The 16,412-nt window shown below is 37.1% G+C and overlaps 2 protein-coding genes across 6 annotated transcripts in view; both read right to left on the bottom strand.

The window, feature by feature from the left end:
* Positions 1–582: 582 nt before the first annotated feature.
* Positions 583–8,788, bottom strand: LOC139114402 (uncharacterized). 4 transcript variants are annotated; one of them, XM_070676124.1, is made up of 6 exons: positions 8,548–8,787; positions 7,413–7,543; positions 5,046–5,201; positions 4,268–4,420; positions 3,007–3,731; positions 583–2,712 (listed from the first exon to the last, which is right to left on the bottom strand). In XM_070676124.1, exons 2-6 carry the CDS (start codon positions 7,528–7,530, stop codon positions 2,338–2,340), a joined length of 1,527 nt encoding a protein of 508 aa, XP_070532225.1. In that variant the 5' UTR covers positions 7,531–7,543; positions 8,548–8,787; the 3' UTR covers positions 583–2,337. The 4 variants fall into 4 exon arrangements, with proteins under 4 accessions (XP_070532225.1, XP_070532233.1, XP_070532240.1 ...); XM_070676132.1 differs by having other exon boundaries at positions 4,268–4,417; positions 8,548–8,786; XM_070676139.1 differs by lacking the exon at positions 5,046–5,201 and having other exon boundaries at positions 8,548–8,788.
* Positions 8,789–11,522: 2,734 nt separating this feature from the next.
* LOC139114443 (uncharacterized) overlaps positions 11,523–16,412 on the bottom strand; it is a 51,706-nt gene continuing 46,816 nt past the window's right edge. For both annotated transcript variants that reach the window (XM_070676188.1, XM_070676197.1), the window contains exons 3-4: positions 14,316–15,040; positions 11,523–13,987 (exon numbers count right to left, since the gene is read on the bottom strand). In XM_070676188.1, coding sequence (XP_070532289.1) covers positions 13,676–13,987; positions 14,316–15,040 — 1,037 coding nt within the window. In that variant the 3' untranslated portion in view covers positions 11,523–13,675. The remainder of the gene's footprint in view (positions 13,988–14,315; positions 15,041–16,412) is intronic.

The raw sequence follows: 16,412 nt of genomic DNA, 5'->3' as shown, positions 1-16,412 counted from the left end.
TTATTCATTATAAGACCTTCGCACCCTATGGCCCTGGACTGAAAAATTAGGCCCTTCAAAAGTGTTTGCAAGAAAAAGAGTTACCCACCCCCATTTCCATGCTCAAAAAACAGCGACCCTCCCCCTGATGCCACAGTCTGTATCAACAACATCTTAATTGACTTATAATTTCACATTTGACCTTTTAACTTTCAGGGAATCCTTTTGAACTTTACAAAATAATCACCTGGGTGAAAGTCCAATACCAGTGTGGTTTTTCAGATCTGCTCTTTCAAATATAATATTCTCGTTACGTACATTTATATCAATTGTCAAACTGTTTTAAAGCACAGATTTTGATAGCTAGTTTTTTATTGTAAAAATAAGTTCAAAGTTTCCTCACATACCACAACATATTGAGAATCAACATCCTTGGTCAAATTCCAAAAATCAAATTTCTTGCTACATCAGAGTTAGACTGACAGCGCTAGCTCTGATGTAGATGAAGAAGAGTTTTGGTTATTGGATGCTCTGATCAGTTGCAGTTAAACATACTTGTACACAAGATTTTGCCAGAGAGCAACATATGAAAGACTATGAGACTTAACAGTAACAAGGGATTTTTTAATTCTGGCATTTGAGAACAGTCAAATATTTGAGAAAAAAACATGTCGTCACCATGTTTGCTTTTCTACAAATGCACGATGAAAAATCAGAGATTTTCTTGAAAATCACTTAAAATCAATAATTATATAAAACAATTCATTTTAGGTTCATGCAGTGAATGACATTTACACATCTGATTGTAAAATAACACAAAAGTAAAACTTTAAAAAGTAAAGACTCTAATTTAAATTTTAAAAAAAATATGTGACTAAATGGAATCGATTATTGGTTACCGAATTTGCCATAATTATACCAATAATTTCTGGAATTAAAATGTTATCTGATGGAATATTTTACCGCACCTTCCGGCATTTTTAATTTTGTAAAGCATTTAAAAGTAGCATCTAAGTCACATATGTCTTGTACTTTTGAAAAAAAATACGGTAGGCTACTGTGCTCCGTTTTTTTACAATTTGGCACAAAGGCAGAAATTCACAATTTTCGCTATCTCTCATGATCGTCATTTTGTGTGCTCTTTAGCAGGCGCATTGAGTTGGATAAATTCAAGTGGGCTTAGACTGATAAATCCAAAATGTTCACTGATGCATTTAAAGTTGGATCACTTCAAGGCCTTGCCTTAAGAATATGGCTACAATCTGCTGATAAGAGGTAGTGTTGATCATCTGCGAGCAGAACTACGCAATACACGTTTATTTTTACCCTGCGTACATCACTAATAATTACGTGACGATATGAAAATCCATATTTTCCTCAAAAACTACAATGTACAGTGAATCAAAATTTTGTTGAAATTCCAAAATCAAAGTTCTTGCACACACGTGCAATTGTAACCATCGTAAGTTAATTAAGAACATTAATATCAATTATCAAGCGTCTATAAACACACAGATTTAGCTAGTTTTGTGTTGTAAGAATATATTCATAGTTTCTTCAACGTCTACAATCGAGCATCGTCCGATCACAGTAGCACAGTATTAAACAGCAACACGAAATCTGACAGTGGAGAGTTTATTGTGTGATTCAACGTTTACGCAAGGATACTCAGTATAAACAAAAGTTATGTAAATACGCACAGTCTGGTTCGAGCGTGGGTGAGTTGACAATGCCATACCCTTCCGAAGATGGTCCCTTCCATATCACATGATGCAAGCTCCAAGCTTGGAGCTTTTTTCCCATGATTCAAATTACATAGATAACTTCCTGTACTATTTCTATCAATTTTTGTAAAAATTCGTGCGAGTTATAAATGGCGAAAATAGCTTTTCCGGGGTAAGTGACCACAAAGCTAGCACATATGTAAAAATCATCCTTGGTGAACTTCCCTTTAAGGATGTACATTTCGATCAAATTCCAAAATCAAAGTTCTTGCACACACATGCACTTGTAACTACCCTAGTCTAATCAAATGAATTAACATAAATTATCAACTGTCGATAAATACACAAATTTAGCTAGTTTTATATTGAAAAAATATTGTTCACAGTTTCTTTATTGATTACAATGTATAGTGAATGAGCTTTTCGGTGAAATTCAAAAATCAAATTTCTTGTAGCAATACGTACTTGTAACCATCCTTTCGTTTTGGAGATCTACTGGTTGACGTCTAACTTCCAAGTGGTGATAATCATGTGTACAATACATTTGCTGTTTCTGCAAAGAAATTATGGAATACAAAGAGTAAAAGTAACATTTCCATAGTTGTGAGAACTACAATACAAATGTTCTGAGGTCCTACTGCTTTATACCTAACAACTCCAACAAGGCACTTAAACGAGGATCATGTTCACTCTCCTCAGATGTGACGCCATCTTCTGCAACGGCCCAGCCCAGCTCAGGTCTCAGTGCCAAAGTCTCATGATCTTGGGACACTGCCATGAATCCTCCAATGAACTGCATCTCGAATTGCTGCTGATGATAAAGCCATTGAAATGGTGCTTTAGACAGGCCAGATGGAAATTCTTCCGTTCTTGCGCCAAAGAAAAACATCCCTCTCGCTGTCCACTTGTTGAGGTTTTGATTGTGTGCAAAGCTTCGATAATCCTGAAGATACGGAAAGAGGGTTATGATCCAGCCTGTTATATATGGCCCGCCAATACCATGAATTTCCTGCAAGACAGAAACAGAATTGCATATCAATATTTGCGAGTCATGTCAGAAGACAACGATTTTAACAACAGGCGCATTTGTAATACTGCGACAAATTACAGTTTCGTGGCGAGCAATCTATCGCTATTCAAGGGAAAACACAATCTGCATCAAAAGTAATTATAGCTTGCTGAAATATTGATACATCGATATAAGAAAAAAGACATCGCAGAACTGCAACCTAGCTTTAAGAACAAAACATTAAAAAATAAATAGGTAGCTGCTTCAGAATCTATATTATTCAGTTATTCTTACTTTGTAAATATTGCACCAGAATTCCTTGTCTATGTTCCCACTTGATGCGTTAACAAATTGATCCAAGACAGGTAGCAGTTCTTTAGTCCACCGTTTGAGATCATACTGCTCCAGTTGTTCAGCTTTATCCCGTATTGCTATCCAGTCTTCCTTAGTGCCTTCGAGAGTAATGGATGGAATTCCATACAGAGTCATAAACGTATATGTAGAGTAAGACGGCATCGTATCCATTAAGGCGATATCACCCACTGCCTTTTCCATGGGACCAGTTGTGGTGAAATTTGGAGTAATGAGATCATAATTTGTTACTCCTATCTCATCTTTAATTTTCTCTGAAAATTCACCGAAAACCTCTGGCCATGGATTGGTTGCCAAGCCTTTCACAAAGTCATCTCTTCTTACTTTTATTTTCTTCTTCCCAGAGTGTGAGACAAACTTCTCTCTCAGCTGCTCTGAATTCTCGTTAATGTGGATTGCTAAACCCTGTGTGATACACAACCATATCATGTCTGGACTCAACACCAATGGGTAGTGATTGCCATAGGCCATGTGTACCGCCTGCACTAGACCGTGTAATCTACTAGAGCTAACTATGATAGCATTGGTTTGATAGTTGCTTTCAATCTTCTGTTTGATGCGAACTGTTAGATTTTCCGTACTTGAAGTGGCTTTTAATGGTTTCGTAGCTGCAGGAACTTCGGCTACGTCAAAGGTCACAGCGGTCACTACAGCAGAAAATAATGATTTAGCATACTGGAATGCGAAGTTGTCACGTCTCACTGGTAGCCTACTGAACATTAAGCTAATTGCAAAGAGTGTTTCTGTTTAATGTTGTTGATATCATGCAGTTTTCGTGCCTGGCAAACATTGTTGCTTGTTGACAAAACATAAGTATTGCCTCAATAACTGAATGTATACAACTTGAAGCTGATTTTTTTTAAACTTTGAAATTGATGTAAATTACCTGAATGTTAATCAAACATCAATATAAGAGGGTCCACAAATGGCAGAAAATTAGTATTGGAAAAAATATGTTATTTTAATTTGAATTTCCACTTTGAGCGACTTTTGATTTAGTTATGCACATGATGTACATAAGATAGAAATAAGTACAGTCCAATCGGAAGAAACTCGGAATTCCAAGGTCAAATGGACACGTACTATCACTCAGTTAAAGAGACAGTAGCTCTAACTTTAGCGGTATCATTCTTTTTGAAATGATCCAAACATTCGGTATGCATGCGTAGCAGACAACTCTCACCTTTCTTGCCTTTCATTCCTTTACATTTCCTTGTCACATTTTTTTCTGGGGCACAGGTTTTGGAATCACCTTTCTTAAGTCGTAGCTGAGAAGTTCTTGTACCCGTTGATTCGTCACACTGACTTATTTCATGAGTTTCGTACTTGCAGGCTGCTAACAGAAAAGAATGTCGGTAGATTTGTCATTTTGGCAATGACAGTTAGTCTCTATTTTCTAGTTCTACTGATCGGTGGAGAGTTGAGCCAGACTCTGGAGCAAAGGAAGTGACATTGATCTTCATGTACATTTATCGTGACAGAAACGCCAAGAAAGAGACAGGGCATAGACTACAGCTTATCTTACGAAATACGCAATGAGAAAGTTACATCAAATATTCAAATTATCCATACGTAAATATTTATTGAATTTTACAGTTTTAAAGGCACATACATGCCTTTGCTCACCATACCACGTGTTCTATCCTCACCAGTATCAGCTAGGTCTACAAATTGTACCATGGCGTCAATATCGTATCAATGATTTTTAAAATGACTTCGAGCAACAAAGACACTATGCTGAGACTGGAGCAGTTTTCTAACAATACAAAATTAATAGTCTTTCAGTCAAACACGGCCTGTGTATCCTCTTACTGAGGACAAGAACAAACGAAATTACTAACACGCTTTCTCTTATGTTCTTTATACTTGTAAAATTATTATGCTTGTAAAATAACTAAAGCGATCAATTTGTTAAATTGATCCACAACATTTGGTACGCATGCGTAGCAAACGACTCTCACCTTTAACTTTCTTTCCTTTCATTCCTCTACATTTCTTTGTCATTGTTTTTTCTGGGGCACAGGTTTCAGGATCACCTTTCTTAAGTCGCAGCTGAGCAGTCCTTGTACCCGTCGATTTGTCACAATGACTTATTTCATGAGTTTCGTACTTGCAGGCTGTTAACAGAGACGTTTGTACGCAGATTTGTCATTTGGGCAATTTCAGTTAATATGCTGGTTCAAGTTCAACTGAACGATGGAGATCTGAATCACATATCGGGACAAAGAAAGTGACAATGATCTTCATACGCATTTATCCTAAAGAAACGCCAAGAAAGAGACAGGATGTGGGCTACAGTTTATCTCTCAAAAACTATATGAGAAAGTTACATCAAATATTCAAAATTCTCTACTGTTGATTCATACTGAATTTTACAGTTTTTACATGTAATAAATGTACAACAAGAAAAGCTCCATAATTCTAACATAGCCTATGATGTTAAGGCAGCGCATGCCTACAAACTTAAGTTTTGATCTTCGTTCACAATTTCCTCGAGGAAGCTTAATAGCATTCCCTGTAAATAATAATCGAAAACGAATATCCGTACTGATCTTTGGTTAGTCACCAACAGGTAAAATTCTGAACTGCAGTCATTGAAATTTCCATCAAGTTTACACTTTTGGTGCTCATAAGCATACTGACAATTGTTCTGGTCTACCACTTGTTGGGGCTCATTTTGAAGCTCATGGAGTTACTGAAGTTTCACCGGTTTATTTCTGTGAAAATCAAAAATTAAAATTTCCCCCATGGAGTTAACACAGGGATGGGGATCATTTTGAATTTCTTGAGTATGTAAACATTGGGTTTTGTATTTTTCTAGTAACAAAGTTTACAAGGCGTCCCCTGAATATCAGGCTTGACTGATTATTTTAAAGTTTACTTACGGAAAGTTGAGCAAAAGTTATGTTTTTCAATTTCAAGGCGCACATTTTCTCAATAGCTATTCAAACGAGAACAAGCTAGCCAAAACAAATTATGGATATCGTATTATATATATATATATATATATATATATATATATATATATATATATATATATATATATATAATATATATATATATATATATACCCCCTGCATCAGCAGCGTGTAGCGTTTGATTGAAACGTTTGAGATGTTACAGTTTACCGTCTCAAATCACCGAGAATTAGCCAGCGAGAGGTCGTTAGGACACATAAACAGAGCATTGCCCCATGGTCTACATATATACCACCGTTTATTTCTACGTCAGCTGCTGTCACATCTACGCTTGTATTCTTAAAGACATCTCCCATATAAAATCATTGTGAGAACCGTCCACGCTACCGGCAACGTGACACACACACCCGAAGGCTTCTCATATGCAAAACCTGTCACGTTTTCTCACCGGACATGCAATGAGCTTTTGGACGTAAGATTTTCGAAAACATCCGGGAGCTAATTCACAACATCAGCAAAGACCTTGTTCACAACTTTATTCTTCGACCATTGTTTACGTCATTTCTGTATGCTCAGAAGTTTGTATCCATAGACAGTCGATTACGGGTCAAGGGACTTTCAGAAAATGCTCCGTATTTGACTGGTTTGTTGTTTGCTTGACCTCACAGTTCCCAGCGTTTCTTGGCCTTTTGTGTACATCCCAGCCATTCCAGCTGTCTTGCAATTCCATGCTTTGCCTTATTTTGTCAGGATGGTACAATCTATCTGACTGAAACGGGTTCAAAGTTTTTAATTTGAATTATCCATAGCTCTGGTCGTTTTAGAACCACAACGCTATTTTGTTTTCCGGAATAAGAAAAAAATTAACTAATCTGAGGAAATACCGCATTGAGGTATTCCCGATCGGCATCTCGCGTTTATTCAAAGAACATCGGCACTATAGCGTGCCTAACAACGATGGGTTTGGCCACCATTCAATGATAAGCTGAAGATGTTCTTTTTCAGGCGAACTGTACTTTCAATGTACTCATTGTTTCTTTGTCAGTCTTGCTATGCTAATCCTTCTTATTAATGCTTAAACATAAATGGCCTCTTTTCTGTAGTTATAGCAGAGGATTCTTTGGGTAGTTCACCGACGTTATTTGTTCGAAAGCAGTGGACGTGTACCTATGGTAACATACACTATAAAGAGGACAATATTCCTTCTATTTTTGTTATAGTTCGATTTGCCCTGATAGCCTCGATGGTAGGTTTTTGTTTTTGTTTTTTTGTTTTTTAAAGATAACTTTATTGCACCAAAGTGGCAAATAAACCATATGTAAAGAAGTGAGAACCCTCGACGAACACAGGTGTTACAAACAAAGATGACAGGTAGCAATATAATAAGTTAAGAGCAACCTTTCTACTTACCTTTCTTATTCGAATTCCCTTCTCCATTTTCGCCGCCCTCTATTTTGTCTTTCTTGCCAGCTTCGGTGAAGGCGGCAAAGACGACAAGGACCACGAGTAAGAAAACAGTTATTCTCATATTGGTGTTGTGACTGTAATCAAGAACAGATCCCTGTTAAAGGAATCCTGATCGAACTATGCGATTTGTTTTGGAAATGGTCAAGCATTTTTGTCACCGAAGTTATTGCATCGGTAGCAAGCTCCGATTGTTTGCAGTTTCTTGGTCGTATTAGCCAGTAGAATAGCAATTATAACTGCAGTGTGAATCCCTCCTTCGGCTGCAAACGGTAATATGCCCAATTTCCGCCATAAAATCCAATTTGAATGCGAATAGGCTCCACCAGAAAACATGACGTCATTAGAGTTCCTTTGAAAGTCAATCACTAACAATGATCCTCTCATGGTTAGCCTATGATTTAATGGTTGTTTATTTGTGCCCAATTATGTCACACGTTCTCTGGCTAGTGGTAATCACACTGCAGCTCCGCCCGGACGTGCCATAATGGAGGATCATTTTCATGGATTGACTTTCAAAGGGACGCATCGCAAGTGGCATCATCGGTTGTACATTTTCATTTCGGCGTGTGTGAGTGGGGCCACCAAAATGTTCTTGCCAACAGAGGGCTCTGAAATATTGGCTATCGTTGGGGCTACTGATAGACGAAATGTTTTCTCTTCCCCTCTCTGCTGTTAACTGTGATCGTTCTCTAAGCTCTTCGATATCATTCCTCCATCGTTGGGGCTAATGAAAACATGGTCGAAACGTTTTCTCTTCGGTCCTCTGCCATTTTGTAAATTGTGATCTTTCTCTAAGCTCTATGATATCATTCCTCGCTCTGAATTACAATTCAAGTTTACTTGCAATTTACCATTGTTCTAATACACACAGTATTCTAATGATGCACTCGTCATGCAAAGAATGGCTGACTTTTTACTATTTTGTTGATTGTGGAGACGTAAAGTTACTGTCATTACCACCAGGGCACGCAGCATCCCCTGAGAAACTTGCATTGTACCTGGCTGTTACATTACTTTGTGAGGCTGAGTGGAACTTTGGTCTTTGACGTATTCAGGATTTGGACTTTATACGACTTACCTTTATAAATTTAGTTCCTAAGAATATATGGTGTCCAACCAATGAACCGCCGATCTGAAATGACGACTCGTAATCTCAAACTCGTAATTTCGTGATCTCCAAATCGTCGCCGCCACCTAACTTCACAGTATACGTAATCTAAGCTTACGGAATCTACTAGCAGTCTAATTGAATGTCTGTCGTATACGGAGACTTTGTTTACCGCTTGCTGCGTCTTCCGGAAAAACATCACTGCTGACGACAGAGTTATTTACATAGGGCACAGGGGCAGTGGGTCTTCACCTAGTCGCAATAGCACTCTTTCAAAACGCACTGCACATGTGCGTGATTATTACTCGAGCATTGTCCGCTTGTTGAACTGGCTGACGCCTACAAGAGGAATAGAAGCATGTTCGCGAAAATACAGTTTCAGTGAATTTGGACTAAATAAACTTGTACATATAACATTTTATCACCAGTGTTACACTTGAGGCTTTGTAAAGCGGCCCCTTTTCCCGTTTGAGATTTCCCCTTTGAAGAAAAATGACATTAGGGCCTGGACAGAAATTACAGGGGTTGGGCCGGTGTTTTTAGGGGTTGATCGCCACTTTTCCTCGCAAAAGGTCAAGAAATTCCGCGCATGCCGTTGGAGGGTCATATTTTTGCGAAGCTAAGATGTTGCAGACGTAGTGCTTCAGCCAAAAATATCAAACCATAATACATTGGATTGCATTGGGTAAACATTAACAGTTTTCCTCTACAAAACAAGGTATATCTTTACGTTTTTATATGTTTGATGGCATGAAAACCCAATAATACTAATTTTATTACTCCTAGTAGCATGTATTATTGCCTCTATTGTAGCTGAATAGTGCATATACAGATGAATACAGTCAAAAATCCATTGCTTGTATTCAGCAAGCCTGTATTCATGTGGATTCGTGTGAATTCACTTGTATTATTTTATAATACAGGCAATTCAATGATGTGACTTTATCTGTATTGTTGTGTTTTGATGCAGTGTTTGATAATTTATTTAAATGTGTTTTTCTTAAAGTGGCGATAAAATGTGCATGTATGTACAAAGAATTTCATTTTTGGATTTCATCAAATGTCGATTAACTATAAATGGTTGTATTTGAAAAAAAAACTATAGGCATTTTTTCCAATAGAAAACTAGCTAAATCAGTGCATCATAGACGTTTGATGAGTGATGTGAATGAACTTTATTAGAATAGGGTAGTCACAAGTACATGAGTGTACAAAAAATTCTTTCTCGCAAACACTTCTGAAGGGTCGCTATTTTTGCGAAACAGTATTTTGAAAAACACCGGCCCTCCCGCCTGGAATTTCTGTCTAGTCCCTTATGATGGATGTGTAGCAATGTTAGTTCCAAACATTTCTACAGTTTCAATTGAAATACAAAATCTACATTTGAGAGTGTACATTAAAATAATTTCAAGTCAAATGTGCGCATACATGGAAATGACGTCAACAATACACGTCCCCTTGCTGCCTCTACATACACATATCGGATAGGACACTTTTGCAGACCAAAACGTCCACATAGAAGTTTAAAAGTTTATCGTCAAATGGAACACCTTTAAGATAGTATTTCTCCATTCATCAATGCATTTTGCATGCGCACTTACTGGTTTGAAGAGCAAAATTCAGCTCAGCGGCCGGCGTGGGGTAATCTGTAAATGCCTTAATTACCGCGTGCACACTTTGATAATAGATGAAAATGTAGTAAACAAAAAGTCACCCGGCCTACCCTCGTGTTCTTGTTACAGCATTTACCGGGTCAAAGTACATGTAATATATTCGTTTAAGACAGTATCTTATTTTTTGTACGTCATACACTATATCTATGATTTATTCGCTTGTGATCTACTACGAAAATAGGGGAAGTTTTAGACGTGATGAAGTAAGAAATAAGAAGTCTGAAGAATCTCCGTAAGTTAGTATGGTGATATGTCCAGTAATACTGCATCAAATTTGATGAAACGTTGCACAGATGTTGAGCACAAAATACTTTAATAGTGTAAAAAGGCATTTTCCTTGCACTTTCTTGTCAATAGAGTGTTAATTTGTATATTAAATGAATTTTCGTACTCAGGAGGCTTTTTTAAGCAATATTGCATCAACTTTGATAAAGCTCAGCACAGTTGTTGAACACGTTGTGCTGAAATGGTTCACAAAGAAGCGTAGCAATATCATGACAACTCACTGCCAATTTGCATATTTAATAGCCTTTTTTATTAGTGTGCTACATTCACAACTGCATCAGATTTGATGAAACATGGTACACAAGTTGATCTCCCAGTGCTGTATTAGCGAACATAGATGTTTCTGTAATAATCGATATTATTATATGTCTATTACTAGGGCCTATATGGAATTTAAATGTTTCATATTATTAGCAAGGCTCATCTGTAATCAGGGAATGAACATGAGGGCTTTTCGGTTAATATCGGGCGTTTTCACGTCAATATCTACTACTCAGACATGCCTGGACCATCGCCCAGTTTCTTGGAGGTTAATAGACTTTTGATATTTCAAGCACTAAGAACTAGAACATGACACACCTGATTATGTCCAACGTTGTTAAAGGACATAACCCTACGAAATGCATACTCTTTTCTAGTTGCTTACAATCCAATCCAATATGGGCATCATTCACCAGACAGGTCTCTGGTACTCTCATTTTTTTGTTCATGTGCATCATATTGACTTTAATTTAGTTACTTTCATTGACAAAGTCCCAATTATTACAAGCGTTTTTTTTCTCTTCGCAACAATGATAAGATTGAATCCGACGAAATGACAGACATGACGTAATTACGAGGAAATTACGTAGATTCCGAAATTTACAGCTAATCCCGAGGTGACAGCTTCCTGATATTGAACGATGTTTTTGGCCTCAGAACATTCTTGATCGTAACCATAGTATGAATCGTCGTTGGAAAGTTTCAAACTCACTCTCACGCTCTGTATCATCGTATTTTCTACACCATTTTCACTTTGTTTTATTATTTCGCTTTATGCTTTCGAAGACTACAGGTGATCGTAAAGCGTGGCCTCGGTTTGCTTGGTTTTGAAGACAGGCGCATGCGCTCTTTGTCGGGAATGATTTACATAAGTCTCTATGCTTGTCCAAATATTGCTGGTATAGTAACCAGTGATGGTGACAAACTCTCGTTAAATCTAGTCAAGAAGTAATCAAAAAATTGATATCTGTATGTGACAACAACTTTGTTCAAATTGTTTTGCGTTGTACAGTGCAGCATTGCAGAATTTGTCATTTTTGACAGTTCATTATAAGCATTTTGATTGAGGTGTGGTCAGGATTAAAGCAAAACTGGTTATAATTCAACCTAATTTTATATATCACGAAAAACTGAGCTGTATGCAAACAACCGTGACGCCGATAGATTTACATATCGTTGATTGCAGTTTAATTTCTAAATTCCTCAAATGCACAAAACAGAGGGAGACCATCCATGGGCTAATGTTAATCAGCAAGATTATGAAACAGCAAAATGACGAAATAGAGAAAAGAAAAAATAAACTGAAAATATAGAGGGAAATAAATCCGACAAACAGTAAGTTGTATTACCACTACTACTTATGGAGGGGACCGGCAATTATATACGGTACTCTCATGATTACATAATAAGGAAGCGTCAAAAATAACCTGTCAACAAGTGATAGCACACATCGTTTACAACACGACTAAGATCAAAACAACAAAGAAAAGTAAAACATTACAACAGAAACGCAAAAAATGTCGACAACCACCTACGTTTGTATTTCGATCGAGTAAGTATAACAAAATTAGATATCGTAGCTTCCCAACTCAAAACAAACTTCAAGTGGAGGTAATATAATTATGCATACAATTGATAATCATTCTTCACAATTCATTTACTGATAGAAGATGAGGTTGTAGTGTCAACTGATGGAAAGTCCGGCAAACTTTCAAAACACAGCATTAAAGTGTCATAATGTTGTGAAGTCTCGTAACTCTAGAGTAGAGACTGTGCATGGCAAACATTGAGGCGATACTGAAGGATTAAAATTGCTAAACAACGGTTGCTAAGGGTAATTTTCAAAATCAATCGAACTGCAAAGTTTTCACGCTTTTCACGATTTTCAAATTCACTTATCGTTTTTTAACTACAATGCTAACAATTTTCATTAACGATGAAAAACTGTGGTCAAACTTTCTAGATGTGACAGGACTCTGACATAATTATTTTGGGGACTAATGTATAGTACGGCCAAATTATTAATCAATATGAACTGTATCATTTTTTCCTTCTTTTGAAAGATTATCCTCGCAAATGAACCTTAAGCAGCTTCAAAGACTACCGAGAAAAATACCTGCAAACGTAGTATGGTACATACTAGTCTCCTTATTTTTGTGAATAAAAGTGCTCTTTTCTTATTGTTATTGCCTCTTCAGACAGAATAAAGCCATGTTAGTATTCTAGTTTATATACTTTTTGATAAATTTTGTTTTTCATGCCATAACTCGATTAAAATTTTTGTATTATCTGACCCCCAAATCATTTCTTGTAAAATTTGACCCCCTTAAATGCAGTTTTGTAAACGTCAACCCCCCCCCCCCCCGATTTCCACTGAGCCCCCTCTCCGGAGAAAAATTAATGCTCCTTCAACCAGTCACTGTTGCGTGATATCAATGAGGAGTGGACTGACAATTGGCATTCATTAGGTATGCAGACATCATTGACATAATGGTCAATAACCGCTGAATGGTGTAGTCAATCGACAAATGCAAATCAGATGTCTTATCAACACTTCAGGATACTGCTGAAATTGGCTGAAATTACTTGAGAGGAGCCTGACACAAGTCTCCTGAAAAGCAAAAAAATGTGAATAAAATTCATGAAAATTTTAAAGATTTCATGATTGATGTCTAACTTCCAAGGGGTGATAATCATGTATACAATGCATTTGTGTATTTTGATTGGACATAAATTATGAAATGCAATGAGTTAATCTAACAATTTGAACAGCTACAATAACTACAATAAAATAACTGTTCTGAGGTCCCTCTTTCAAGGGTTATGTCGTGTATTTAGCCGCTTCAATAAGACACTTTAACAGGACAATGTTCAATAAGCTAAGATGTGACATCATATTCTACAACAGCCCAGCCCAGCTCCGGTCTCAGTGCCAAAGTCTCATTATCTTGGGACACTGCCATGAATCCTCCAATGAACTGCATGTCGAATTTCTGTGCAAAATATTCCCATACAAATGGTGCTTTAGACAAGCCAGATGGAAAGCAGTCGGTTGTTACAGCATAGAAAATCCCTCCTGCAGACCAGTGGTCAAGGTATTCATTCTGTGCAAAGCTTCCATGATTCTGAAGATATGGAAAGAGGGTTATGATCCAGCCCGTTATATACGGTCCACCAGAACCACCAGCTATCTGTCGCACAGAAACAGAATTTCAAAAACAAATTAACTTGTTTAGTCACATTAATATTTGCGAGTCATCTCAAAAGACAGCAATTTTTACCCTGGGCATATTTACAATGCAACAGCAAAACATAGATTTGTGTCGATTAATCTGTCGCTATTCATAATAAAAACACTATCTGCATCAACTGTACATACAATAGCTCACTGAAATCTTCATACATTAATGTAAGGAAAAGGATATCGCAGTACTGCAACCAAGTTCTGCGAACAAAACATGCGCATTTAATAATAAATAGACTGCTGGTTTAGAATTTATGTTATTCAGTTATTCTCACTTTGTAAATACCGGACCAGAATTCCCTGTTGATTGTGCCCCTTGATGCGTTCACAAACTGATCCAAGACAGGTAGAAGTTGCTTGGTCCACCATTTGAGTTTATACTGCTCCAGTTGTTCAGCTTTATCCCGTATTGCTATCCAGTCTTCCTCGGTGCCTTCGAGAGTAATAGATGGAATTCCACACATAGTCTCAACCATATATGTAAAGTAAGACTGCATCGTGTCCATTAAGGCGATATCACCAACTGCCTTTTCAATGGGACCGGTTGTGGTGAAATTTGGAGTAATGAGATCATAATTTGTCACTCCTATTTCATCTTTAATTTTCTCTGAAAATTCACCGAAAACCTCTGGCCACGGATTGGTTGCCAAGCCTTTCGCAAAGTCATCTCTTCTTACTTTTATTTTCTTCTTCCCAGAGTGTGAGACAAACTTCTCTCTCAGCTCTTCGGAATTTTCGTTAATGTGGATTGCTAAACCCTGTGTGATACACAACCATATCATGTCTGGACTCAACACCAATGGGTAGTGATTGTCATAGGCCAGGTCTACCGCCTGCACTAGACCATGTAGTCCATCACTGCTGACTATGTTAGCATCGGTTTGATAACTGCTTTCAATCTTCTGTTTGATCCGATCTGTGAGATTTTCAATGCGTGCAGTGGCTCGCAATGGTTTCGTAGCTGGTGAAACTCTGGCTACATCAAATGTCATAGCGGTAACTACAACAGAAAATAAATTGATAAATAATGTTTTATTGTTCGACATACTGATAGATGTCGAATCCTACTCGTAGCAAACTGAATTTTAAGCTAATTGAAAAGAATGTTTCCGTTTGATTGTGTGATCAAGAAATATTCATTGATGTCATGTAGCTGTCGTGCCTCCGCAGCATTATTCCTCAAATTAGCATAGCCTTGATAACCGCATGCATACAACTGGAAGATGATTCAACTTTGATGTAAAGTAACGAAATGTTATTGTCAAGTATCATCTCTATAACAGGGTAAACACACGGAAAAGTATTTGTATGGAAAAAATTGGGCCACTTTAATAAGGTTTTTGAATGAATTTGCTTTAATAAGATTTCTTTCAATTTTGAATTAAGTTGCTTTAATTTAATAAGATTTCTTTCAATTTTGAATTAATTTGATTGAATTATTATACATACGATGTAGATACGATAGAAATATGTACAGTCAGACCGGAAGAAAGTCAAAATTTAATAGTCAATGGGTACGTTCCAACACCCGGCTATCGAGACAGTGGATGTAAGTTTTCATAACATTTTAGACATCCAGTGTATTTTAACAAATACTTCTCTTTCTTCTTTTTACCAGATTATATAAACATACACGGCACTATGTACTGTGTACCAATATTAGTGTTCAAAAACCAATTCTAATGCAAGCAACAATTAAGAAACACCTTGTCCTACAAAACACTAAATGAAACATTTTCATCAAATGTTCAAATTGTCCATACTTTTATAAAGTTATTGAATTTTACAGTTTAAAGTTTCATGCTCACCATGACATATTTTGCCTTTCGCTAACCATGTCACATGTTCAATCCTGGCCAATCAGCTTGGTTAAAAATTGTACCACAGGGTCAGTATGTAAACACGATCCACGTATTGACAGGGTCAATTCGTACCAATATCATTTTTAAAATAATTTTGAGTAACAAAGACAATATGTCGAGACTGAATCAGTTTCCTGACAACACAAAATTTACCATCAGTCAAACACGACCTGTATGTCCTCCCATTGGGAACATAAACAAACAAGATAGACAAAACAGCGTTCTCTGTTATGCGTGTAAAATTACTGGCTCGTAAGTCGGCCATTTTGTTGAATTGACCTACAATTGTCGGTACACATTAGTATCAGTCGACTCTCACCTATCTTGCCTTTCAATCCTTTCTATCTCTTTGCAACATTTTGTCTAGTGCACAGAGTTTGGGATCACCTTTCAAAAGTTGCAGCTGAGCATTACGTGTACCCGTCATTCAGTCACTAATTTTATGAGTTTTGTACTTGCACTCTTTATTTCGAGAAAAATGAGCAGCAAAGTGAAGTCAGACATATCAAA

Source organism: Ptychodera flava, chromosome 2 (assembly GCF_041260155.1).
Source record: "Ptychodera flava strain L36383 chromosome 2, AS_Pfla_20210202, whole genome shotgun sequence".
In the NCBI taxonomy this organism is placed as follows: domain Eukaryota; kingdom Metazoa; phylum Hemichordata; class Enteropneusta; family Ptychoderidae; genus Ptychodera; species Ptychodera flava.
Note: the sequence above shows the minus strand (reverse complement) of the source record. Positions and strands in the feature narration are given on the sequence as shown.

Excerpts from the sequence above, each read along its gene's own strand:
- LOC139114402 (XM_070676124.1), bottom strand. The coding sequence starts at position 7,530 with ATGAGAATAACTGTTTTCTTACTCGTGGTCCTTGTCGTCTTTGCCGCC. Across the intron at positions 5,202-7,412 it reads AGGGAATTCGAATAAGAAAG|CCTGCAAGTACGAAACTCAT; the intron begins GTAAGTAGAAAG and ends CTCTGTTAACAG. Across the intron at positions 2,713-3,006 it reads TCTGGTGCAATATTTACAAA|GAAATTCATGGTATTGGCGG; the intron begins GTAAGAATAACT and ends TCTGTCTTGCAG.